General features: G+C 38.2%; 1 protein-coding gene across 1 annotated transcript; it reads left to right on the top strand.

The window, feature by feature from the left end:
- RXFP2 (relaxin family peptide receptor 2) lies at nt 1-23,252 on the top strand. Its single transcript, XM_032207102.1, has 17 exons — nt 1-169; nt 2,020-2,097; nt 3,206-3,311; nt 4,299-4,370; nt 5,874-5,945; nt 6,874-6,945; nt 7,319-7,390; nt 8,676-8,747; nt 9,387-9,458; nt 10,506-10,577; nt 11,877-11,948; nt 12,069-12,140; nt 16,169-16,240; nt 17,699-17,928; nt 19,443-19,853; nt 21,374-21,592; nt 22,788-23,252. Exons 1-17 carry the CDS (start codon nt 1-3, stop codon nt 23,021-23,023), a joined length of 2,169 nt encoding a protein of 722 aa, XP_032062993.1. The 3' UTR covers nt 23,024-23,252.
- The last annotated feature ends 4,647 nt before the right edge of the window (nt 23,253-27,899 follow it).

Raw genomic sequence — 27,899 nt, 5'->3', positions numbered from 1 at the left:
ATGTCTTTCCATATTTTCTCAGAGTCCTGGTTGATGGAAGGCGTTTCTGTTGACGTGGTCTGCCAAAAGGGTTATTTTCCATGTGGAAATCATACAACGTGCCTCCCACGGGCATTTCACTGTGATGGCATAAATGACTGTGAGAATGGTGCAGATGAGGAGAACTGTGGTAAGTACAGCAACAGCTGTAAGTGTGCAGAAACGAAATCTAGCTGTGGCATGTGTTCCTCCAACTAATACACATGGAATCTCTAACAGCCTTCAGATGATCTGCAAGCCTGATAAGTCTGGGGTTTTTAGTGTGATTGAATATTTTAATTTCTTCAGTGAATGAGGAAATTACACCATGCTGGTCAGGATGCCGGCTGGCATGCTGACACCATGCCAACTGACTAAAGGCATGCCCCAGGCGGACTCCAGTGGTGAAAATCCTGCACAGTCCTCTGCTGTGGAGAGGGGGTAATCACTGCACATCTGTGTGGGGAATCCTTCAAAGTGGATGCATGGGCTCCCGCAGATAAATAGGGGTTCTTAGACTCAGTAAGGCTTTTCAAGAGCAGATGATTTTAAGTATTTTAAGGGTTTTAGTTATATACATATGTCAGTATATGTGCATGAGCACATATGAACTTGGAGGTGGTCATACCACCATTCCTCTTATTGATCTCCATGTTTGCTCTCAATCCAAAAGAGCTATGAAGAAGTGAGGTCAATGAGACTTTTTTGGGCTAAGAAACGATCCCTGTTTTGCAGCATGGTTCCCTCTACATCACATTCAAGTTGTGAGACTCTAAAACATGTTGGGTCAGAAGCTAATGTGTCAACTCTACTGTCATCTCCTGCTTTGTATCCTCCCTCCGACCTATTTCCTAGTGTAGTTCTTACATCGCTTTCACTTCTTTTTCTTCTTTCTAGGTATTCCAAACCACCCTCCTGTGCCTCTTTCCTTCTTCTTTACCACCACCCCTCACTACCATCTTTGAATGGGGTCCTTTGTATTTGTGACTTTCCATGTGGCACATTTCCAGTGCCATTACCAACTCCAAAATTCACCTTGGTGTACTAACACTGATTGCTCAAAGACTGATATTCTTCGTATAAAATAGAGATTCCTATCTTCTGCCAACCTAGTAAAAATTCTATGCTATACAAACATTAACTTGTTTTCTCTCAAATACAGTATAACTTGTAAAATTGCCTATTCATTTCACTGTTCCATACATGATCTGTACTCATTATTTTCCATGGTTTGTCTGAAATCTGAGGTCACCATTTGTATTCATTTACTTGAAATTGGTGTAAACTTCCTGTTTTTTACTGAATCACTTTCTATGTTTTCATTCCTGTCCTAAAATACTCCCATTATCATGTACATTTTCACTGTAAGTAATTTGTAACTTTCCATGCTATACCATGTACTACAGCATGGGTTTCTCCGCTATGTTAAGCATTTTATTTTAGCATTCACTTATTTTTTTGTCACAGAATCACAGAATCACAGAATTTCTAGGTTGGAAGAGACCTCAAGATCATCGAGTCCAACCTCTGACCTAACGCTAACAGTCCCCACTAAACCATATCCCTAAGCTCTACATCTAAACGTCTTTTAAAGACTTCCAGGGATGGTGACTCCACCACTTCCCTGGGCAGCCTGTTCCAATGTCTAACAACCCTTTCGGTAAAGAAGTTCTTAAACTTCTTGTCAACACATCTAATAATATTTTACATCATCTTTAGATTTCTCTCTGTCATGGTCATAGTCTGGTGCACTTCTGACATTCCACTTGCATGAGATTTCTTAATTTGGGTTTATAATAGATATTCATAATCAACAAAAAAGACAATCAAAACAATCATTTTGAAGATTTACTTTTGCTTACATCCCATATCAGAAAACAGTCAGAAAACAGATACACCCCACAGTCAAAATACATGTTCTCTGGTATTAATGTTCTGGTTTTCATTAAAAGTTGATGTAGAATTTAAAGTATAGATGATAAATGTTAACACTTCTTATAGGAGATAACAGTGGATGGGCAAGTATCTTTGATATGGTTCATGGGAAGCCTAATTATCTGGATTTATCAGAAGAATGCTGTAAGTAATTGCTGCTTTTTCCATTTCGTTGCCTTTCTGACTTAATCCTAAGTGCACTATAACACCCTTATTAGTATCCTCACACTATTTTACATTTCTAAGACTTTTCACTGCATATACATATTTACTATAATTATAGAGATATCTGGAATTTTAGATGAGCTCAGGGAACTCCTTTGGCTTCCCAGAGCTTTTTGCACGCACACCAGGCAGAGCAGAGTGAAGCTGTGTGGAGCATACTTGTTAGTGCCAGGTTGCAGTTCTGCAGACTTGCAGGAAAATAGTAATTACATTTTTGAAAACTTTTGGAAATCTAATAATTGTTTTCATCTCACTCTGGAACAAAAGAAAAAAGAAAGGTTTCTTTGTGAAGCTCTTTTTTTAATTAAAAAAAAAAAAAAAAAAAAAAAAGATTAAAAAATCTTGAATTGGTTTACATTAAACCTTCTAAAATATTTTTCTTGCCTACTGATGAGGAGTCATAAGCCCCAAAGCCCCAGCTTAGTCAAAGTAGTACAGTTCTGAGACAGCTCTTTAGAAGGACTGCCAAGGAGGGGCAGCCAAAAAGCCTTTAATTGCAGCAAGCAAGGACAGCATTGTGGCAAGAAAGAAGCAAGTTTAGATGCTGTGTTCCCGCTTGTCTGCACTAAAATCAAAGCATCCAGTTTCTCAGTGAGTTGTAGTGACTTTAACTAATCTGCATTCTCTGTTGAAACTGTTGTATCAGCAATTTCTCAGACGTTCTCATTTGTGTGTTATCTATATATTTATATATAGAGAGAGTATATCCTGTCTTTCAGTTAACCTTATTGCAGCTGGTACTGTATTTATGGAGAACAGGATTTTAAATTTGACTTATGTTTTACCTGTGTTTGAGTTTATTATGTGTAAATTACTGCAGTCTTAGGAAGCACAGCAGCATCTTTTAGAGCCTTCCTGACAGGTGAACCTTACAAAGGTAATTTGGGGAAGGGGGCATGTTAGACATCTTAATGTCCAATTCCTTTCTAAAAAGGGGTCTTAGAGTGACACCCCATCTGATCAGAAGTACTTGGTGGGTGTAAGACATATATATGTAAAACACTCCCTCAGTAATTCATTTTCCTAGGTCTCCAGCAATACCCAGAAGGCTGCAGCTGCATGGAAACAGAACTGGAATGTGCTGGAGTTAATCTGAAGTCTGTCCCACTTGTTTCAAGCAATGTAACCGTCCTGTAAGTGGAGTCCGTTTTGCTCCCCAACATAAAGCTGTACTAGAAACGAAGATATGCCTGAACATACTTTGCATAGTGCTGAACTCCCAAATGTGGGCCCTCTGCACTCAGAGACTGCAGAAAAGAGCAACCCACTATAGGTACTTACTAGGGATTTACCAGTATGTAGTGAATGCTGTGAGTGTTTGGCTACAAGGTCCACTTCAGTGTGGAATTCATTTGACAAAATATATGTGTGTCAGCAGTGTAAACCAGTCATCTAATACAGGTCGTAGGAATTGCACACAGACTGTGTTTACTTCTCTCCCCTACAGAGAGTTTGGGTGTTAGCTGAGAAGAGGATTTTGCACTGTCCACGTTACAATTAGGCGAGTTGAATGCCACTTGGGTTTGTCATTCCTATTGCTTCAAGTCTGTGGGCCCCAGGGTGCTCACTAAAGATCACTGGTTGTGCAGCCAGCACTCAGGTAATGGGCACCCACCAAATATTGCTGAAGTTACCGCAGCAGGAATTTCAGGATTATTGCTTCTTAATGATGACTCAGAGCTCCCTATTTCAGCTTGCCAGCTCCAGTTTTACAGGCTATGAAAACATATGTAAGGCTGAATCCTTGGTAGCATGGGAAATTCCCAAAGATCTGCCTGGATCAGCAAAGGGAAATATTTAGAAGAGGCCAGTCCTAAAACTGAGTAAAGAAGTTGGATGGCTTTCAGTTAGCTTGTTCAAGTGGTCAAGTGCATTTGCTTTACAAAGAGATCAAAGTGAGAACTTTCCCTCCCAGCTAATCCTGGGAGGGCACTGAAGCTTCACCTGGGGATTCAAACAATGAGGATGGATGACAAAGAAGCTGAGGAGGCTACCAGGCTTCCCAGGCAGTGTGATGCACCCAAAGTAATGCACCCAGTGTTAAGAAATGCAATGCAATGCACCCAAAGACTTTTAGACTCTGAGCCTGTGTTTAAACATCAGTTACTGATTACTTTTAGGTCACTCGCACACAACCAGATCCATTCTCTTCCAGATGAAGTTTTCAGCAAGTACACAAAGGTGAAGAAAATGTAAGTATCTTGACAGTTTATTAAAGCATTACATGAGTCCAGGACTGCCTGAAATGCATAAAATCAATGCACAGTCACCTCTGTGTTCACTTTTTAACAGTAATGCACAGCGCTTGCTTTCAAAATTGATGTTTTGATCATGCTGGTCTGCCAGTCTAGCTGGATAGGCACAGATGTGGGCAGCTTCGTACACAGAGATCTGGTCTCAGTCCCTGGCACAGAAAAATAAGTAAGCAGAAAATAAATCTGCCAAATAAGCACTACTGCCGTTTGGTGATGAAACTGCAACTTACCGTTTTATAAGGTTAAATAACACATCTTTTAAATTTTTCCCTTTTCTTTCTTTTTTGATGCCTCAACACCATGGAAACCAAACACAAATTATGAAATTAGCTGCACACATGGCAAGTTCTACTATGTAGTCAGTCCTCTCATAGATCACTGGTACATTTTTTCAAGCTGGATGGTGTCTTCCATGTTCTTTATATAGTAAGTGGCCTTCTTATTGGAATTTGACTTGGAGGGCTTCCAATACAGCTTCCTCCAAGTTCCTGTAGGAACCAGTCTGCCTTCCACTGAGTTATGAAGAAGGGAGATATTTGGATATTATGAGGTAGAATGACTTGTATCCTTTTTAAATATGGCTGTTGTTAATAACAAAAATAAAAAATAAGAATCAATCAATCAGTCAGCACTGTAATTGGCATCTCCCTCAAATAAATTCTTACGGGATTAAGGTATACATATAAAGCTAGCAAATATGTGGTCTGCATGAGAAAATGGACAAATATAAGGGTAAAAATTCATATGACAGACATATGATAAAACCTCATTAAAAACAAACAAACAAACAAAAAAAAAAACATAAATACACAATATTTGAGCTCACCTTTTGTTTTGGATTGGATAGTGCATGCCTTTTGCTAGATAATTCCTAATGACAGCTCAAACCACCAGAAGAGATTAGCAGCCTTCAAGCATTGCCTTTCCATGGGAAAGGAGTGTATAATTTGAAGAGTGGGCAGGGTGCTTCCCAATTTTATATAAACAAAATATATATGCCACTAATTTCAGCAGAGGTGCGCCACCAGATTCAATGTACATTAACACAAGTGTCAAGAAGGATGGCCTCACTATTTTTTACATTTCATAAAATTCAAAATAGTATGCCTGCACCCTCGAACAATATTGGCTTTTCTCTCCAGCCTCCAGTGCTTTCTATTTTACACCTTCTTTTTTATACCCTATGATATTCTATTCCAATAGCATAATCAAGAAATGAGAATGACACGACTGTGTATTGAATAGCTTCATAGAAGTCATTAGAAAGTTCTGCTCTGGTGGAAAATACTGAATCTGACTTCAGTGGTATTACATCAGGCATTAATTTAGCAGTGTGCTTTAAATGGCAGAAGGGGATAAATAGGGGATTATGAAATATCTGCAATTATAAGAAGTTAATAAGACAAGATTATCCTGGTTTTCTTACCTTTTCTATACTAGATTTCTACAAAACAATTGCATCCAGACAATATCGAGGAGAGCATTCTTTGGACTATACAAACTTCAGAAATTGTGAGTACAGTATTGTCCTAGTTTTGCCTTTTTATATCACACCCTGCTTCTTGGATATCACAGAGCAAACATCCTTCCAAAAAAAAATGGGAAGTTGCATCAAAACTTCCACCCTTCAGTCTCATTCAAACACAATTCAGCATATTTTAGTAGCTTAAGAAAGGTGTTAGAAGTCAGCAGTCCCTGTATTTTAACTCCTACTGTGACTCTAATTGAACTCTGGGACAAAGACAAATCACTGAACTTCTTTCTTTATCCTCACTCACCCATTATAAACTTCATTTGGTATGTGTACCTGACAGCGCCTCATTAGTTGATTTCCACAAAGCGTGTTGGCTAAATTATTCAGATGTTGGTATTTGTAGCATTTTTAGACAGTATTTCTCAAAATCCAGGTACCTCACCACTTCCAACAGATGATAAAATCTCAGTGCCTTTGAAAATCAGGCTAATCTTACAGGCTTCTTATCAAGTTTGGAATAAAAAACTACAGTTATTGACATTTTGACAGATCAATGTGTATTAATGCATAGTGGTTTTTTACTACATCTGTCTTGATCTGAAATAGTGTATGTATAAGACCTAGGCAAAAGTTGTCCATTGCATCACAGCAAAACATATCTACCCCTGTGCAGCACAAAACTATTCATAAAACACATTTTTAATGCTTTACCAAGCATCATTCCACATATAAAATATTAAAAAGCATTAAGTCAAATGCTATTGCCCTTGCAGTAGCAGACAGCCTTTTATAAGATAGTAACCTTAAAATATAGCATTTTAAAATCCAGCATTGCCTGTCACAGTTGTTTATCTTTCTGGTTGCTCTCATCATGTCTGAATGTTTTTGGCTTCCTCTCTTTAAAATTAGTCTACCAGGTTTTAGATAGCATTATTTTAGTTCCAGCGTTATACTCTTTTTCAACAGGTATCTCAGCCATAACTGCATCACCAGCTTGAAACCTGGGGTATTCAGAGATCTACACAAACTGAAATGGCTGTGAGTACCCATTTTCTCCTTGTCTGTAAAAGTATTATTCATTTCTAGCAACGTATGCATATCTGGCTTTGGTCTAAAAGGAAAGAAACAAAGCAGTAAATCTATGTTTGTACATAGCATTCTGTACAAAAATATTGTGAAAGATTACAGCCTGCAATTCCTTATTGCTGTTACAAAGACTACATTTCAATTTTTGGAAGTCTAGTTATTCTGGGTCCATTTTCTAGGCCTAGTGATTCTGGAATTGCAGACAAGAAGCTTCCTTGTGGTTTGCTCAATTTGTCCTTCTTTTCGCTGTTTCCTTACAAGGACCACTGATATAGAAAGAAAAGAAAAAAAAAAAAAAAAAAAAACAACTATTCTTTCTTTCCAGAATTCTGGATTATAACCCAATAGCGAAAATTTCACAGCAGTTATTTACTGGCCTAAAGTCTTTGTTTTTTCTGTAAGTATTGCTCTTACACATTTTCATATTGATATTGTTCAATACCCAAGTAGCTTTCCCTTCTATCTTTTTGTTTTTCCTCCAAATTCCTTCATTTTCCCAAGATTTCAAGCATATCCTTCATGAAGGAGTCACGCTTGCCAACTCCCAATACTTACCTATTCTAGATTCAAATGTGAATTTCTCAAAAGCATTTTTCACGCTAGGACCACCCTAATTATGTTTCAGTTAAAACTAAAGCACATTCTTGAAGTTGTAAAACTGTTTAGGATCATATCTCTTTTCCCTGAACACCTATAAGAAACTCATGATCTAAACTGAAAATTCGTGAGTACAACCTGGAGAAACCTAGCCTCTCCTTTTAGAAAATGAAGAGTATCTAGGTATTGAGATAATTCACCATGCAGATCCCACTGTGATGACTATAACAGAAATTCCATTTCAGACAGAGATTACAGTGCGCAGGAAGGAGAAATGATATCCTATAAGTTCCTTCCACCACCCTCAACAAGTAAATCAGCACCTGAGAAGTACAATCTCAGTTTCTCATAAAACATAGCAGCTGTTTTTATTAGTATCCAGGGAAATAAATCATTTGGTTTTGCTAGTGGAAAATGCATTTTTTTGCTACTTTGGCTCAGGGCAGAGAAGATGAAAAACTTTGCATCTTTAATTAGTCAATGACTCAAGTGTCTCAGCTAAGCTCCTGGTAGGCAGCTGCGGCCACCAAAGCTGGCATTAGTAACTTGGAGAATTGAAATACCACCCTACCCTTATCCTCCGTACCCTTACCAGCTCCCATGGGAAAGAGCTTGAGAAAGGTCAGAGCACATGTGGAAAACCTACAATACCAGTAGTGAGGATTTAACTTTTTTAATGGACACATGGTTTTGTTTGTTTGTTGGTTTGTTGTTGGTTATGTTTTTAAGGGATGGTGGGGGGCGGGTTGATCAAATCAATATGATTCAACATATTTCTCAGTCAATGTATCCATTGCTTATTAAAGAAAAAAAAATATTAAGAACTAGCAATTATTTTTCTGATACTAAACATGTTTTGTTACTGGCAACTTACTCTTTTTTTTTGTTCTTTTTTTTTTTTCTTTTTCTTTTTTTTCTGTAGTTCTGTAAAATCTAAATTTGCCTTAAGTTTTAAAGCAATGTAACTAACCTAATCTTGGAATTTTCTCAAAAGTTTACATTTGCATATCTTTCTTACACTTACTTATTTTGCTGTGAAGTATGATAAAACATCTTGTTTTCTAACCATGTTTTAATTTATGAAGATCAATGATAAACAATTCACTTGAGACTCTTCCTAAGAAGATCTGTAGTGAAATGCCTCTTATTAACTGGATGTAAGTAAATCACATGAAAGTTTCCTTTGCTAAATTATTGTATCATTTTCTGTGAAGACAAAAATTCATCATTTTTTTATTCTGTTAGTCCAAGCCAGGTGTGACATTCTAAAAACAGTAGAGCTTTTGCCAATGTTGAACCTCATGTTGTCTCAAATGCCTATCTGAAAGATACCACAGTTCTCTGCCAACATAAACTTTTAGAGCTGCTTCTTGTTCTCATGACTCTCATGAGCTTAACAAAATTCTGTCTTTCACTTCAGTTTACCAAAGAAAATGAAGTAAGTTATTGTGAATATGTTTACCCTAAGCATAACTTAGGATAAAATAGACATACGTTGCAATTAGATGTAAAATCTCCACCTAGTGGCCTCTATTTATTCTGGTATACAGACTACATATGAGAAATGAAAATGTATTACTTTACTATTGCTGAAAGGGTTGGTGAGCTGGGCCATAAATAAAGATGAAATCACAACAAAGAAAGGGCTATACTTTTTTAGATCTAGGTAATAAATTAGGGTTAATTTTGGAAGAAATAAAGGAGGGACATAAAAAGGAGATTATGCAGGAGCTTGTACTCCCTCCTGCAAAATCATTCTACAACTCATGAATAACAGTTTCCTTATTGTTATTTAGGGATTTTGAAGGCAATCGTATTAAGACCTTAACTAATACCACCTTCCTAGAATGTGATGCGCTCACGGTATTGTAAGTAAAAGACATAAAAACAAAGCAATAAAAACCTTTTGAATATGTGTGACTCAGTTCTCAACACAGTATTTGTCTCAATATATAAAGCCTAATCAGGACAGTTGTGCTTTTGTCAGGGAGGTATTCTTTACCACTAAATGAATTATTGTAAGCATAGTCACATGGAGCATTTTGGCAATTGTCATGATATCACTTGTTTCAACAAAAAGAATAAGAAATAAGCATACTATATGCTTTCTGCCTTGTGACCAGATCATGAGTACCAGGCTTTTCAAACTCCATGAAGTCCTGGGACTCGCAGTCTGATCACAAAGCAGACATAATACAGTATGCCTGAATCTCAACCTGCAGATGTTTTTTCTTGCTGAATTCATTCCTCCTTCAGACTGGCATATTCCCATGCAGGGGATAAGCAAAAAATATCATTGCTGATAAAATTAAATATTTTTGTATACAACAATAATGCACATTCTAACTTTTTTCATATTCAGCTACAGTTCATGTAATACAGAGGAAAGGAAAAACAGAATCTGAAGGGGGATCTGAAGGAGGATCATGAAGAAAAACATGTAAAGATTCAGAAATATGAAGTGTTCCTTGTCCTACTTGGGGTGGTGTCTTACCAGTGAGGAAAGAGAATTCCCTGCAGTGGGATGGTATGAAACCCAGTGAGAGCAAAAGGAAAAAACAAAAACAACACACCTAAATTTGGATATGTAACTTTTCTGTCTGGACAGCAAATCCCACAGCTTTCAATCAAATAAAATTTCATGTTGCTCTCTTACGTAGGTAATTGCTTGCTTTTAATTAATGCTAAGGACAGTTTTACTTAACTAACTCTTTAGCCTTGTGTAGGTTTGTTTTGCAGTGACCGCAACACACCTTGCAACTTATACAGCTTGTAAAAATTAGCCAGGGTCCTATGGAAGGTCTAATACAACTAAAAAAATAGAAAGCCAGGTAGTGACACAGAAACATAAAATTAGCACTGTGTATTAAATTGAATCATTAGGTATTTAGGCTAATACATATTTTCCTTTACAGGATTCTTCGTGGAAATCAACTTCACTTTGTGCCGGCATATACCTTTTCCTCCTTAAAAGATTTGGGGGAATTGTGAGCTTTTTACAGTCTATTTTTAAATGATAGTGTGTGAGCAGTAATGCCTGTCATCTGTGAGTGCATTGTCCCTTTCCTGCTAAAGGTGGGCCAGCAGGCCATGCAGAAGCAAGGGCTAGAGGCCAGGAAGAGGCCAGCAAGAGGGAGCTGTGTGTAGTGTCTTAGGCAGCACCGTGGGGAAGGAGAACCTGATACCTCTGATTGTGAGGCTTTCTGGGATTTGCAGCAGGCACAGTTTGTAATGTACAGGCTAAAAGACAAGATCCCCCTGTATCCAAGTGACCATCAGGCTCCTTCCCCTCCTGGAAACTCCACCAGGGTCTTCCAGAGCCAACAGCATTTCTGAGTCTCTTTGGATCACTCTGAGGGTCTCTCTATTCCCTGTATACTCTACAGAAAAATAAATGGGACACAACGGCTGCTTTATGGAGGTGGACCAGCCTCCTCCCTTTAGCTTTAAGATTTTCAGCTACTTTTAGATGCTAGTCTGCCACTTGCCCCAAGGATGAGCATGGATGCGTCAGGCTCACCTGCATGTAGCAGCACCACGCTGCATCTGGGGCTTGGCTACCTCGTTATCTGGCATGGTGTATTTAGGCAGGGACAGAGAATGGCTGCGGAAGGAGCAGAAGCCAAAAAGAGAAGGGAAAGCTGGAAGGAAAGCCACCAGTGGCTGGAAAGATGCGAGTGATTGAAACGGGCTGCTAAAGGCTGTTGGAAGAGAACAGCAACTAGAATCATTTGTTAAAGACACTGATCTTCTGGCATGGTGGAAACTCCATGAAACAAATAGCTTGTTCACCAAAAACAGTCTTTACCATGGGATTTGTATTTATTTTGCTTTGTTTTTTCCATGCTCTACCTATATTAAATGTGAAAGCTTCACATCTATGTAATTAGGCCTTGATTCATCTCACCTCTCAGCAATGATTAAGTTCATAAATTATACAGAGACCCTCAGGCAACCAGGTTCCCAAATTAGATACCTCAGCTGAATGAGGTATGATGAATCAGAGCTAAAATGATCCATGTTTAGCAATTGCCAAACATCAGTGCCTGTACCGACTGGCTTCAAAGTGACTTATGGATAAAATTAGAGCAAGGAAATATTGGATGAACAAAAAAATTATAAAAGATAATTTTGCTGCTATTAGACTTTTAAGCAAGGTAGTGTGCCTCCTCACCTATGAAAAGAAGGAAATCTGTGTCTTCAAGTTTTTAAAGATTGTATATTGAAATGGATGGTGGAATATTGGGGATGAATCTGATTTCTCTTGTTCTCCGTGTTTCTTGAAGGGATCTGTCCAGCAACAGGATTACAGAATTGCCACGTTATATTTTCAAAGATCTGAAGTATTTACAAAAGCTGTAAGTTATAAATGAGAATTCCCAACTGAACTTAAATGTAATAGTTTATTTTGTCTTTTTTTTTTTTTTTTTTTTTTTTTTTTTTTTAATAAAGTTAGAAACAGTTTCTGTTTCTTTTAGGAATCTGTCTTTCAATCCACTTTCTCACCTCTCAGAGGATCACTTTGAAAGCCTTCAGCAGCTTCAGTCATTGTAAGTAAAACCAGAAATATTTTACTAGCATAATACGCTAAATAATATCCTTTCTTTCCAGGAGAAATATTCATAAATTGCAGAACACTGATTGTCACTCGATTAGATGCTGAATGTACTTTAATTTTCTATTTCTACAGGAGTCCTCAACACCCTAAGATAGCAGGCCAAAATGCATGATTTACAGCCATACAGTTTGCTCAGTTTTACTGCTATTCACAAATGATGAGGCTAGGAGCAAACAATACACATAAAGAAAGAACAAATTACACAACAAGCACAGCTAGGCTACCTGGGCAGATCAGGACCTAAATAAATTGTAAGAAGTATTTTAGAACCTCTATAAAATCTAATTTGTGGTGGCTCATAAAATACTCATGTGTTGAAAACCACATTTTTTTTAAATTATTTTACACAAAGCTTGAAGTCAGAATTGTTGTTATTTCTTCTTTAATTCACAAAGATTCACTCATCTAAATGAATATCTTCTAATTTTATTGGATTCAGGGTTGTAAAACACGAGGGTAACATCTTTTTAAAATTGTCATTCTGTGCTATATGGCTTTTTCTTAAAAAGCTGTCCAGAAGAAGAATGAGGTGTTACTTTTAAATAGCTGAGCTTCAGTTCACACTATTTTTTGTTAAGCATCAGGAAAATTAATTCAGGAAAACATCCTGAATTAATCCTAATGATGAATCTGGACAGCTTTCCTGCAACTCTTTGTTTGGTAATTTTCTCCTGTGCCATACAGTTAAAAACACTGTGCTGAAGTCAGTGTACAGGATAATATTCAGTTCCTCTTCATAGACCCTATATGTGAAGTGTCCATGGGTAACAGGTGGGTAATGTGTCTAAAATCATTAATGTAAGGGTAAAATTTAAGAGAATTCAGGAAAACATTGCTTTTTGAGATCCCTGCTGTATTTTTCCTGGCTGCCACTCCTGGAAGTGTTTGGTCTTTCGCAGGCCCTGTGTCCTATCTGTTTGCCCACATGGATGTCTCAGATACCACAGGACATGTCAAGTAATGCCTGATGGAGTATTAGTCTGAAGAGCAATTCAAACCAAAATCTGGTCTATGTTGAGACAAACCATTTTCCAGATCCCCCTGACTGTATTCACCACTGACTCATTCAGCTGACAACGTGTAGGACTTTGGTGTCATTGGAGATGCCCTTGGAAATCTATCTACCCCTCCTGGTTGTCACCTCCTACTCCAGAAGGCCACAGGTCTCTTGTAGGTCTTGTGCCATATTAGCCATTTCTTCATGGGCATCTCAAACAGGTGTCTCCAGGGCATGTGAAGTGCTTTTTTTGTGGATAAGTGAGTCTATCATGTGGCAGCTGTGCCAGAATAACTTCCTTTGAGGTTCTTTGTGAAGTGCAATACAGCCCTTGGTACCACTATTATTCACAGAACTAAATGCAGTGAGTATAACTTAATATCAATATTCCAGTCCATAAATCACCACAGGGACAAGACAGTAACCTTAACAGAGGCCATTGTTTTGAAATATGGACAGAGACATGCTCTGCTGCTATATAAACCTTGACCAGCTGGGAAAAGTGTAGTTATTTCAATCTGAGAACACATTAACCGTGATAGATATGTTGCTGCCAATGTAACAGTACCACCTGCCTGCCTGTCAAAATGATTGTCTGATCTGCGTTTTCAACTCAGAACATGCAGTACGGGAACAAAGAATGTAAGACAGACATAATGTCAGTCTCCCAAAAATCCGACTGGGTTAGAATTAACCAGAACAAAGTGCTCTCACTACGCATTCATTTTTCCACAAGACTTGCTGACAGGATGACAGGCATTTTACTTCATGGGATAGACAGTATATAATCCAAAAAAAAAAAAAAAAAAAAAAAAAAAAAAAAAAAGAGAGAGAGAGAGAGTTTTTAAAGTTTAAAATCTTGTGGGGGGAAAAAATAATGCCACTGATCTTGGGCTTGAACATGAACCAAAAAGAATCTCAGCCGAATCCTCTGGGGAAATGGTAAGCTGCAGTCCAAGTACACCAGTACCTGCAGCGCATACATCGTGCAATGGATTTGTACAGCATGGCAGGTTTCCATTAGCATTTCCCTCTCTGTCAGGTGCATACAGTTAGTTTTCTTTGCCTATGTCAGGAGACTGTCTTACTGTTCAAATCACAGCTAATCAACAACCCATTCCAATTGCTTCTTTTGTTTTTCCATTTTAGCCAAAAGTGTGAAATAATGAACTTCTGTCACTGTTTCTCGCCTTGCTGGGCTTGCTAACTCTCCTGCACAGGCCCTCCTGGTACTGTATCTGTACACTGAAAGTCTATTGGGATACTGCAGAATGAAGCTTTGCTTTCAGATGCTTCAGGACATGCTTTGTGAATATATTCAGTATACAAAGTGTCTTTTTCAGGGCTCTGTCACCATTAGGATTTTTAAAGAGCTGAATGCACCTTAGTACTGGTTTTGCTTGCATATATGTAATAGAAAATATTATACTGGCATTTTATTTTTACGGATTTTTAATATCATCTTCCCTCCTGTATGGGGTATGTGCCCTCCCTAGTCAGCAAGTCCCATTGAACCATGCGATGTCAGAGACAGAAGGTGGGTGGGTGGTTCTTTGCCTAAATGGTGAATGTCTCATAACCTGCTCTCCTTAGGCTCTGCTCAGCATCGCCCTGGGCAATGCTAGCTCACAAGGGCCAGAACAGCTGGGCAGAATGGACCACTAGACCAATGGACCGTGCCTGGGTCTTGTCCCTCTTCATTTTACCAATGCAGACATAATGTGGATGTCTGCCTGGTTATTCAACCTAATATTTTCTAATGTTAAATTTTTTGATATATTTTATTTGTAGTTTATTTTTCTAAAGACTTCTCTCTGAGGCTCCCTCTACAGTCAGCAGACAGAAAAAAGCCTTGCAGGACAAGAGTCTCCCTTCTGGCTCTGAGGGAGACTTAGCTCCAGCCTTAACTACAGTGTGGAGGCCTGATGTCAGGTGAAACAAAACCCAACACAGGCACCTGAACCTATTCAAACAATAAAATTAAAAAAAAAAAAAAAAAAAAAAAAAAAGTAAACTTAGCACTTTGGGTGGCAAGTGGGAGAAGGACCAGGTCCTCACCTGCAAGCACACACTCTAGTGATTTGTCCTTCAAGTTGTACACACCATTGCTTGAATCATTCCCTGCTGCAGCTTCTGCTGCTAGGCAGCTAGTAGCTGTGGTTTGTGCAAATCATCTCTGCCAGCACTCCAAAAATGTGACAAAATATCCGACTTCTGTGAGCTACTAGCTTGTCCCTGCGACTGCCTTTCCTTCCAAGGGGAGGCCTGTCTGTACTGTCCACAGCTGCTGCTTCTAGTAATCTAGACGCAAAAGATCTTTAGAGTCCTTGTTGTTCCTCAGCTGGCCCACAGCTACCTTCCACTACCTTGAATTTCTTATCAAAAACTTGCAGGGCAATGTTATTCTGAATAACAGAGGAGAATTCCCCCTTCCCCAAGGAAAAGCTGAGAGAATTATACATTTTGCCTTCTTGTGTTATTTCTTCCTCTCTTCTTCTGATTCTTATAGCAGAAGCTGTCTTCTATTTCTGCCTCTTCTTAAATGTTTCCAGGTCTCTGACTCCTTTGTTGATCGGAAGGCCCTTTGGCCAAGGTTTGTAATAATAAGGCTTTAAATTGCACTGCTGTGAGCAGCTAAGCTTAGCACCCAAGGAAAGGAACAAAAACCTCTATCAGCAAGTCATTTTTTGTACATCGGTTGTCAAATGGCCTAAATGCAAAGAGAGCTCAGGTTAAATGTATATCCCAATAACACAATCTTTCAGTAAAAAGCTCTGTGATAAACAGTAGTAGGATCATTCTTACTGAATACAGTCAGGATTTTGCCATAAAATTGTTTCTTTAAGATCTTTGGTTTAAGAAAATGCTCACTTGTGTAATTCTAATTTTGATAACTAAAGAAAACCCTATTGCATATAATTAATTTACAGATCATAACATTTACATATTTACATATTTTACAGAGACCTGGAAATGATTGAGATTCCAAATATAAATGCAAGAATGTTCCAGCATATGAGGAACCTCTCCCACATGTATGTATGCAAAATAAAAGAAAGAATAATGACGTGGGTTTTATTTCATGCAAAAATGTCTAAAACCATCCCAAGTTGTGTTTCCAAGTTACTTCAACAGGGAGCCCAATTTCTGGAAAAAAAAATAGATTTAGTATTTTAAACAGAGAAAGGAAACAGGCTTCTTGTTTAGTTATCTCATTTCTAAATTGTGTCACACCAGTTCTTTTTCTGCCCCTAACACTTCTTTTTCTGGCTGAAATTGAATAAACGAAACTAGTTGCTTACTTGGGAGTTCCTGTAGCCTTAAGCTTAGGAGGCAGAAGTAGAATATGTCATTCAGGAGCATCAAAACTGGGAACTGACTCAGGAAACGGAAAAATAATTATATTTTGAACATGAGTAAAAGCCATATATGTTGATAAAGAAGATAGAATGTGTGCCATACAACCATTTTATCTTGGTATCATAAAACATGCCTTTTCTCTTCACAATATGTCACAGCTAGATGCCAGAAACACCGGGTGCCTTTAAACTACTATCCCTGATTTGAGGCAAACAGCTTCAGGAACATCACACTTCTATGTGTATACTGAAATGCCTGTGTCTCTTTAAATATTTAAAGTGTCCTTCTTTATGAGAAATTTTCATAAACCATTGTTCATACAAGTCATAATTCAATCATGTTAGAATTTCATTTGTAAATCTATCCTAGTTTTTATATTTGATATTCTTGTTCTTTATTCATCAGTATCGTTTCACAAATAAAATGGGAAGTTTTTGAATTACTGATAAATACAAGAACTGGGTTTGATTTTTGATATTTTTGTTTCTTTAACACTGAGTCACTGTGCAGTATTTCTTCAATATAAAAAGAAACATCACTTATGGACAGGTTTAACTTTAAACATTTTTGTATCCAGTATTCAGAAAACACTGGAACATATTTTCAAATCTTCCAGAAGCCAGCAGGCTGTAAGGATGCAATTCAAAACAACCATCTCCTTGCAGGCTTTACTCTGTTAGAGCCTTTGTGGCCTGTCCTACAGGCCTTCTTTATGAAAGCACTGCCACTGAAATAGAGAAATATTTATATGAATAATGAATGGTCAAGGAACTGGTATGTTTATGATCTGATATGCTGAAATCCTTAAATGTTCATTACCAAATTTAAGTCATTCCACAGACATTTCATGATCTGTTAATGCAGGCAAAATCCTTCTGCCAGGGAAAAGTAAAAGATCTGCTTCTCAAGCACCTTTGCATGGACAGCAACTACCTGCACACTGACAAAAAATAAAGTAAAATAAAATTAAAAAAAGATTAGCAAAGTCCTTCAAAGGTTTGTGAAAACAAGTCTATCAGCTCTGACCATTCCTCTCAAGTCATATATGAACAAAGGGCACATAACTGCATAACTGGTATGGAGCCGTGACTTGTGTTTAACCCACATTACACGGTAATTTCTTTCCTTTTCAGCTACTTCAAAAAGTTTCACTACTGCTCCTATGCACTCCATGTGCGAATATGCACGCCGCTAACAGATGGGATTTCATCCTTTGAAGATCTCTTAGCTAACAATGTTCTGCGAGTATTTGTGTGGGTCATAGCTTGTGTTACATGCTTTGGAAATCTTCTTGTCATTGGAATGAGATCATTTATCAAAGCAGAAAATGAGACACATGCCATGTCCATCAAAATTTTGTGCTGTAAGTATGCATTAAAGGTATTCATAATAAATAGATTAGTATATTAGTACAGTCAATATATATATAAAGTAATATACTGTATATATATGATGGATATAATATATAAAAATAATATACTACTGTATAGTTAATACAGTACTGTATATACTACTTTATAAACTACGTATAGCATTAAGTATGCCTCAGTAATTTCAGTTTGCATTCTGGGCACAAATATAAGAATATACTAGTTTCAATGCATTTTTGAAAATTATGCATTATCTATTTTTGCACTATTTTCCAATATTCTAAATGAAAGTGAATGCCAGGAAATAGCTAAGGTCTTTCAGTTCCTTGATTTTAGATACTCAAGATGTGTACAAAGAACCTATGAAACTTAAACATTTTACTTTATTATTTACTACTTTTCATTCTGCATTAAAGATTATGAACAAACCAGCTAGTGGTAGACTACTTCCTATCTGAATTATTCTGTGATCATCATATGCCCTTTTTTGGCACCAGAAATAATAAGTGTTTCTACTATTTTTGAAATATTTCACAACTCAGAAAAAGTGATTACTTCCAAACAATTGCACCATATGTTGTCCAGCAGTCCTTCCCAAATTAAGAACCCTGGAGCCAATAGAAATGGGGTACTGACTTCAGACTTTCTGCAGCCAAGTCTACTTCCTTGAAATTTATGGTGCAATAGGGTGATGCTATTTCCTGGTGGTTAACCCTTTAAAATCATACAGGACCTATTATTGCTTGCCATCTCTTTGTTCAAGTTAGCCAAGCCTATAAACTCTGCTTTCTGACTACGTTACCTTCACACATGAAAGATTTTATCTTGCCTGACTTACGATGGTTACAGTGCAGATGTCTATGAACTAGTCACTTTGAGATCTTGTTATAGTCAATGGATTGTGCAATTTGCCTAATTCTAATTAGATAGATACTGTAGGTAGATACATATTGTGGATGTGTAAAATTAGAAGAGGTGAATCCCTGGCAAGATGTCAGAAATCATCTGTGTATTTTTTATAACAGTGTCATTTATTACATGGTGTCATTACACTACTGTGTAGTGCCGTAGACCTGTCAAGTCTTCCACGCTCTCCCTGGGAAACTTGTAGCTTGCTCCTGGCTGAAACTCTGCCACAGCTGTATCTGGACCCTGCTCAGTGCCCAAACATTGCTGTGGCCTCTCTCCAGGGCTGGATGTCTCCATGCCAAACATGCAGGGATTCAATATCGCATTGTCCCCAAAAGTCACCATGCTGGCTACAGCCAAGGAGTTTGACCCAAGGTCCTTGCATATGCGCCTGTGGGATCCCCAATGGGCAGAACTTCCATTCATTTGTGACCAGGAGGCTCATAGCCCCATATCGCATGACTTAGCAGCAGTGAATTCTCACTGGGTTAAATCATTTTTGTATGCCAGCTAGAGTTTGGCTAGGCACAGAAGTATGATATACATAAAGTGTTTCGTTGCTATTTTCAGTAAACTGTGAAATCTGTTTCTTAAATAGGTGCTGATTGTCTAATGGGGGTGTATTTGTTCTTCATTGGAGTTTTTGATGTTAAATACCGTGGACAGTATAAAAAATATGCTGTGCTGTGGATGGAAAGTTTACCGTGTCATATCATGGGGTTCATCGCCATGCTATCTACAGAGGTCTTAGTCCTATTGTTGACATATCTGACCTTGGAAAAGTATTTAGTGATTGTCTTTCCCTTCAGTAATATCCGCCCTGGAAAGCAGAAGACAATAGTGATTCTTATATCCATATGGATTGCTGGATTTGTCATAGCAATAATCCCATTCTGGGATGTGGACTTTTTTGGAAATTATTATGGGAAAAATGGAGTTTGTTTCCCACTGAATTCTGATCGAATGGAAGAAATTGGAGGCAACAGGTATTCCCTTAGTATTTTTCTTGGTAAGTTTAATTTTTAACGTGTCATAATTACTGATTAATATGATTTTACTAGAAAAAATACCTAATGAATACTCACTGGTAGATGCACTTTTCAGTACACCATTAATGTTCGTGTTACAGCAGTTTCTAAAGGCACGCAAGAGGACCAGAGCCTCATGTGCTGGCTGCACTCTTAAGGGTCTGTTACCTGAAGAGTTTAGCACCTATTTTTAACAAAACACATGTGAATGTAACAAAGAAGAGGAGAAGACATAGAAGAAAATAGGAATTTGGGTAATAACAGTGAGATCATGCAATTACTTAACTATATTTCGTTTTGAAACCTTTTCATTTTGATAAATCTGTAACATCAGCAACCTTCAACGACTGCTCAGCATCGTTTTCAGTGCATCACAGGAAACTGTGATGATATAAATAACACAGGATAAAACTTTAAAAGTATAGCTGTATGTGCATTATACTGGCAACGAATAATGATTAAATGTATGTATATAAAACAAACTTGAAAGAAACAGAATAAAACCAGAAATTTCAGTCTGAAATATGTATGAACTGGTTATGCTCAGCTTGAGCACTCGCTCACAGCAAAGACTGAAAATTATTCAAACTGCTGCCAAACGATCTCCTCCGTGACCTGCATTTGCTAAGCTGTATAGGTTGTTTTGCCAATACACATACATTTACCTTTTATTTCTCAATCTCAAGACAGAAAACCTACATACTGAAAGATGAAAGCTGTAGTTTGTTTAGAATTATATTGAGTAGAAAGTAAAAAATGCAATACATATGTCAAATCAAATTCATGTAATGATTTCCCATCAATAAAATGATCATGTTATGCTTTTCAATTCTTTGACTTTTTTTTTTGATCCATATTTCTGAGCAAGTGACTGTTTCAGGTGCTGGGATCTTGACTGAAATGGCTCCTTCGATGGCTTTCAGCTCTTTATTGGAGCACTCCAATACGCAGAGTTGCCATCTGATGAATTTTTAAAAGTCTTGCTCTGCAACACAGCACCGTGTGATTAAAATCCAAGTTGCACAGCTTGCTCTGCACATGTTCTTCCGTCAGGAATTTGCGATGGATATTTATACAGAACTGAGGAAGGCTGTCTGAAATGAACATACGCTTTAGAGTGGTTTGTCACTTTGCTGGGGAATATGTCGTTCTTTCATCACCATGCTAGAGACCTGGAGGCACTTTCTGGTGCAGATTTATCGCAGCATTTCTAGTCGGGAGATCAGATCTCTGTGGAATCATGAGCCCCCCCATTGTGTGCATTAACTGTGTTTCTATAGTAACTTCTTACAACTTGTTCACATCTCACTGTGTAACAGATGGGAACACGTGGTATGCGAGCGGGCTGTGTGACACTTGACAATATTGAGGAGCTGCTCCTAACATAAAAATTTTAACCAAGCAATGGAGGAAAATCAAACAGGAGTGGTGGGAGAAAGGGGAGAAAGGGGCTATTGTCCTCATTTCAATGCCATTCGATTTCCATCTTGTTTTCCCACAGGTGTGAACCTGCTCGCCTTCGTCATCATAGTATTTTCCTATGTCAGCATGTTTTGTTCCATTCAAAAAACGGCCCTTCAGACATCAGAGATGAGGAGTCACATTCACAGAGATGTTGCCATCGCCAATCGATTTTTTTTTATTGTATTCACTGATGCCATCTGCTGGATTCCTGTCTTTGTCATTAAAATCCTCTCCTTATTCCAGGTGGAAATTCTAGGTAATGCCGTTTAAGAGTGAGATTTCTTTTGGTAAAGATTCAGTTTAAAGCAAACCAATTCTGCCAGAGGAATTCTATCAAGCTATGGGTGAAGAGGAAGTATTGCCCAAAATGTTTGTCTTCATCTAGGTTCAGAAATTGAACTTTAAAGTAAATACATATAACCTTAAATGCATGTATGTATGTGAGAACAAGAATAGGTTACCCAGCAAAGAAGTTTTCTTCTACAGCTGCAAAATCTCACAGTAATATGTATGAGTAAGTCCATAAGTCCATCATGGACCACGCTGTCCCCTATCTGCCCCTGAGAGGGTAAAGAGATGCACGCTTTCATAACTCTCCACTACTGCACTGGTTATGTGCAGTCTTGCTAGCCTGGCAGCTGCTAACAGATAACACTGTAATGAAGGCATCCTGCTTTCCCATTATAATTTTACAAAATTGATGCCTCATGTTTGTAGAAAATTGGTAAATAATTCCCCACAAGATGAAAGGCATTAAAGAAATGTAGTAAATTGACAATGATTTTATCATAAAACCTTTTCAGCCTCACTGGCAGCACTGAATGCCATTTGCATAACCAGGAAAAAAGTGATTATAGGTGGGTAGTTAAAGATAAAGCATGTCCACCATGAGGGTGTGCAGCAGACGTACAACTATGGGTAAAGTGGGATTCAGGATGGTAACGTTCATGGCTTTCTGAGTGAGTAACTTCACCCCTCTGATGGTGGCTTTTGTACGGCATTTTGAGCCCTACTGATGAACACTGCAATGTAAACACTAGGTATTACTGAGGTTGATTTTATATTATTTTGTATTGAAGGGGATTTAGATTTATATTAAATACTCTCCTAAAGAGAGATGGGCCTCAGTTCACATTTAGTGCTTTTATTAAATTCTAGTAGATATATATATATATAAAAAAAAAAAGCCACTCTCTGTTAAAAAGTCCTTTTTTTTTTTTTTCCTCCATCTCATCAAAACCCATGGTGAGCTCAATGAAAAACACATTGAGCAACATTGAAAGGGTTTCCCTTTCTTGTAAAACATGATAGTATGGTAGAATTCTTCAAAAATGACATAAGGTGACATAAAGTTAAAAAAAGAAAGACAAAGTTAAAAGGACGTAAAGACATGCTTACTCCTATAGTGTTCTTACAAAAGAGCATACTAAGTATCTCATATTTTTTCCTAGACACTGTCACTTCCTGGATAGTGATATTTGTTCTGCCAATAAACAGTGCCCTGAACCCCATCCTCTATACTCTCACAACTACTTTCTTTAAGGAGAAGCTAAAGCAGTCACTGGGCAGTCGTCGAAGGAGGGCAATTTTCAGAAGCAATGAAAAAGTTTTGGCCACTTCAGTCATGCAGACAGACGATTCCCTCACCCATAGCTCTTCATTTAAGCTTGGACTTTTACAAAAATAATTCCTGAGGATGGTGCTGACTTTCACCAATTTACATGTGGTTGTTTGTCATCATGATAATGGAAAGAGGACCTAACTGCCTTACAACTGTGCTAATCTCCTTGAGATTCCTATGAAGAGTCTTTTTGGCAATTACCATCTCTGTATGCGTCTTCCTGGAAAATAAAAACACAACTGTTGTATTTATCACGCAAGATTTGTATTATAGTTTGAAACACAGACAGACTGGACTGGGGCTAAAGGTGGCAATACTTTGCAACTGTTCATCCCTGTTCCCCAGAGGGTCAGTGCATCTGTACTTGTTAGATATAGTCTTTGTATCATATATTAGTTTAAGGCAAAGGACCTTTCTAGAACATTTGTCTCATTTTGACTGTACTAGCAATTTAAGGATATATCCTCACAGTGAAGTATTTATCCCAAGGTTGGAAGCTCGTGGGGGGAAAAGGCCAGAATATTCTATGCAACATGTGAATCTATATTAATCTTGTAAGATTTAAGTAATACGGGGGCTCTGCAGAGTGGTGAATGTCTCTTTGTGCACATAAAGTCACTACTCAGAACTGCAAGAGCTGAGTAGTGTTATTATAATATTTTAAGGCACTAAAAGTTGAGTGAACTTCCTGTGTAAGCAACAGAGCCCAGACTGAAATAAAAATTAAATAATGAAGCTCTCAGAATGATCCTTGAAAGCAGTCGATTCAGTTTTCATTGCATCAGTTTTTATGAAGCATAGGCATCCTGGCAGCATGGGTGAGCACAGGTTTGTGGGAGCATTTATGGGGCTGACTCAAGCACTTGTAAGGAAGAACAATTCACCTTTATTAGCTATGTTTTCATAACCACCTTAGTTATATTTTGACTTCATTGCGTATGAGCTGCCTACCTGTTATAAATAGAAGAGTCAAACTCTTAGAAAAAGAGTATAGCAAAGCTTTCAGCCAACTTTTACATTATTTTTTTTAATATTTACTAAAGAAAGCTCCAAAAATGATTCAGAAGCACCTGTTTATAAATCATTTTGCAGTGTTAACAAACAAAAGGAGTTTGGAGCAATGAGGAATATCCAGAAATGGGAAAACAAAAAACAAGTGTATGGGCTCATTGCTAAAAATGAGGAAAAGCCTGAAGAGTTAACGTTTCTCACCTGAGATGAAATGACTGAATATATGCTCCAGGCCCACCCAGACTTTGCAATAAAATGCATATATTTGAACCACCACAAAGGCAGGAGGTGAAATCCAATAATAAGGTCATTGTACTGTGGCAGTAAGCATAACTGTGAGGTTTTGACCCAAGCGTTCACACAGCGCACATTTCAGCATGGGATTCTGTCTGAAGATATCTTAACTAGCATTTAGGTAATGGAAGATCCTTTCAGTTAGTGAGCCAGCTGACCTACTTTCCAGTACTTCCTAACCCACTTGGTGCCTTAATTTGCTAGACCCTGTCCTGCTTGACCTGAATGGTCCAAGGAGCCTCCTGGGTTCAATGTCTGCCTACTGACGGTAGAGCAGGAGTTGTGGGGCAGAGCAGGTATAGCAGCTTGCTGGCTCGTGTTGGTGGTTTCTCTGCTTTAGTTGTGGAGATGAAGCAGGTTCTGGTTGCTGAAGGTGCTATAGGAGGAGCCCCTAGAGGAGGATATAACAATCCCATAGGAGGAGTGTTTTTTTCTTGAACATTTGGTTCAAGTAGAACTTGATCTTTATCCAGTGTTGACTCTCCACACAAACTTGACCTAAAGTGAGAGAACAATATTCCACATCCACTGGTAATCTGTTCCTACAGATCATTATTAAGGTACACCATTTATTAAAAATAAGCAAATCAATTCCAATTTGTGTTTTCTCACTTTCTGCTTGCAGCAATTGAATTGCCTATGAATATAAAAGAAGAAAGCTTTTTCTCACTAAATGTCTCAAAAATCAAATTCTCTTTGTTAAAACTTACAAGCTATTTACTTCTTGCAACACTAGTACTCTTTTTCTCTAAGTTGTAAACCTTGATAGCACTGTCCTCCCCAAAAAGATATAAAAAAGGGAGAGCTGCTCCACTCCCTGAAGCTTCTTCATGAACATTCCCTGGACATGCTTCAGTATGTCCAAGTCTCTCTTGAGCAGGGGAGCACAGACATGGGCCCAGCACTTCACGTGTGTGTCACCAGGGCTGAGCAGAGAGGATCACCTCCCATGAACTGCTGGTAATGCTCTTCCTAATGCAGCCCAGGAAGCTCTGGTCTTCACCAGAAAGGCACACTGCTGGCTCATGGTGACCCACCAGGAACTCCATGTCCTTCATGTCCTGACATTGCTTTGTCATGGGAGACAGTGTTCAAAGAAAAACAAGAAAGGAAGGAAGGAAGGAAGGAAGGAAGGAAGGAAGGAAGGAAGGAAGGAAGGAAGGAAGGACGGACGGACAGACATCCATCTGTGTTGAACAAATTTTGCTCATACAATCCCTCACCATGAAGAACTAAAAGGATAGTCATCTTTGTACTGTGTTATACACTTTTACTCTGTTGTCACTGGGATCTGTTTAACAACCAAGTAGGAAAGCCTAACAGCTGGCTTTAGAATATAATTTTTGACAGAGCACAGTGGTAAAGAAAATCATTTATTGTCCCTCACAGTTAGTAAATGATCGATGACAAATGAATCAATGGAGCAGGAACTGAAGGTGAATGGTGAACATGTGAACAGTTCAAGTGTATGCAATGCAGGGAAGTTTTTTAAGATTCAATGTTGTAAGCCGCATGGCAGCAGAGAACATGCCTCTGTTTCTTTCATCAGTAAATTACTGATCAGCCAGCTCTTCAGCCCTGGAAATCCTAACAGGAGATACTCTTACTAAAAGCTAGATCCTTTAAATGGTAATCTTTTATATCGTCTCCCTACTCAAAAGAAGAGATAAAATGGATCAGACTTTGGCTGCAGTCAGCTATGTTCAGAGGATGAGGTATTTTAAAACTCTTGCAGAAACCCATTCTGTTCAGCATTTTTAATGTTTTCTGTTTTACAGTAAGTATGTGCCCTTAGGATAGCTCTAAAATATGGTGCATTATTCATTGTTTGTTCAAGATAAAAACACTTAGTTTTCCTTTTCCGAACAAAGGTTGTTCATGAGGCATAATGTAATGTAAACAAAGGTCCCCTCAGGACAACACATGAATAATGGAACAGAAAGTAAAGTCAGCCACCTTCCTTTCTGAATAAATCCTTAAAATGGACTTCAGTATGATAGATGATGGTGATGGTGGATTGAATGTTGAACTATGTCTCTGCATTCAAGCACATAGATGCCTTAAATAAATTATATATCAAAAGAGAGTCTCTTCATTCTCAAAAAAGGCTTCACCAAAGCATATTCATGGCTTAGGCCACCTTCCTTTATTATTCTACTGTTTAAAAAATCAATAACATCAATAGTTTTTGAAAGGTCAAACAGGATGATGTGCCCATTGATATGAGCAGTATGCCAACATTGTCTATACTGCAGCCTAAAATCATATGGGAATACCCATTGCATTTAAGCTGAAATGTTGCAGTGCTGATTGTACACACCAGTTGAAAATTACTTTTTAAAAACATCTTTGTTTATAAGCTGACTCTCACTAAGAAAAACAAAAGTGCAAATAGTGCAAGAATCTCTTATGTAACATTCCTCCTTCCTTGAAAAGGCAAGCAAAACCCAAAAACATTCTGGGAATTTTGCCAGAAACAGAGTTTTAGGGATTGCAACCAAGCCTGCACTTCCTGAAGTACAGTGTAATTGATGCTTGTTATGACACTATCTACTTCATCACCTTATTGCAAGACAAGACAAAAAACTAAAGTTAAAGAGTTTAATGTGAAGAAGCAAGATGCTCTCCTTTTTCAAGGTTTGGTATCTCTATTTTTTTTTTTTTTTTATCTTCACTGCTGTTTGCTGTCTTTTCTCCATCTTCATTTTATTCCTGTATTATTTTTCATTTCTGTTCGTGTGCATTGACAATAAAATCGTGTAGCTGAATGAAATGCTGTTTTTCAGAAGCTGACATTTTAGTTACTTTTGTTTTGCTTTTGCTACCACACATAGAAAGGGGTGAGAGAATGACAATGGGGGAATTGGAGAGTAAATAATCTCGTTTGTAAAGGTTCACCAAGCAGCACAGCACAAAGAAATTAGCATGGCAGTTCTCCTGTTTGCGACAATAGCTCTTTAGTCACTTCTCTAATGTGAGCAGCCTTCAGCGCAAGGGAAAAAAGTATTTTAAGAAAAGAGTTCACTTTTAGTAGACATATTTTTGCCGTTTGTGATAGTACTGTTAAAAATAACAGCAGTCTCTGTGCTTTATTATTACTTAACAATTAATGCCATAAACAATCCCAGAGACCACACCTTCAAGGCTGTCTCAGGCATCTTCATGTTGACTGCCCTGATCAAATGTACCATATGTGACCCCAGAGGCCCTCAGGCACTAAAAATATGCCACGAGGGTTTGCCTCATCCATAAGAAGTCCCCGCTGGCCTTGGCCCTGACTCACCCTCCCCACACCCCCTGGCATGCCACCACACTGCTCTGGGCAAAGAGCTGCTCCTGCTGCAGCCTCTCAGCACCCACGTTGATCCCCGTGGTCCCTGAGAAAAGGGAAAGAGGAGAGCAGGGTGCTCCCAACAGCTCCAGGCCCTGGACAAAGCGCCATCTGCCATTCTGCCATGCCAGATGCATGCCACCAAATCTGACACCAGTCACAGTTCGGGTCAGGCACCTCCCAGTGCTGTGGGAGCATGGCCAAGAGTTATTCAAGGGCTATTATTCAAGGGATAGCCAGGGAATTTCTTCTTTAGGAAACTGGCCACTGCCAGCAAGGCTGTAATGTTTTTTGCATCAATCGGCA

The sequence above is a fragment of the Aythya fuligula genome, chromosome 1, assembly GCF_009819795.1.
Source record: "Aythya fuligula isolate bAytFul2 chromosome 1, bAytFul2.pri, whole genome shotgun sequence".
NCBI classification, from domain to species: Eukaryota; Metazoa; Chordata; class Aves; order Anseriformes; family Anatidae; genus Aythya; species Aythya fuligula.
The sequence above is the reverse complement of the archived record's forward strand: the minus strand, read 5'-3'. Positions and strand labels throughout refer to the sequence as shown.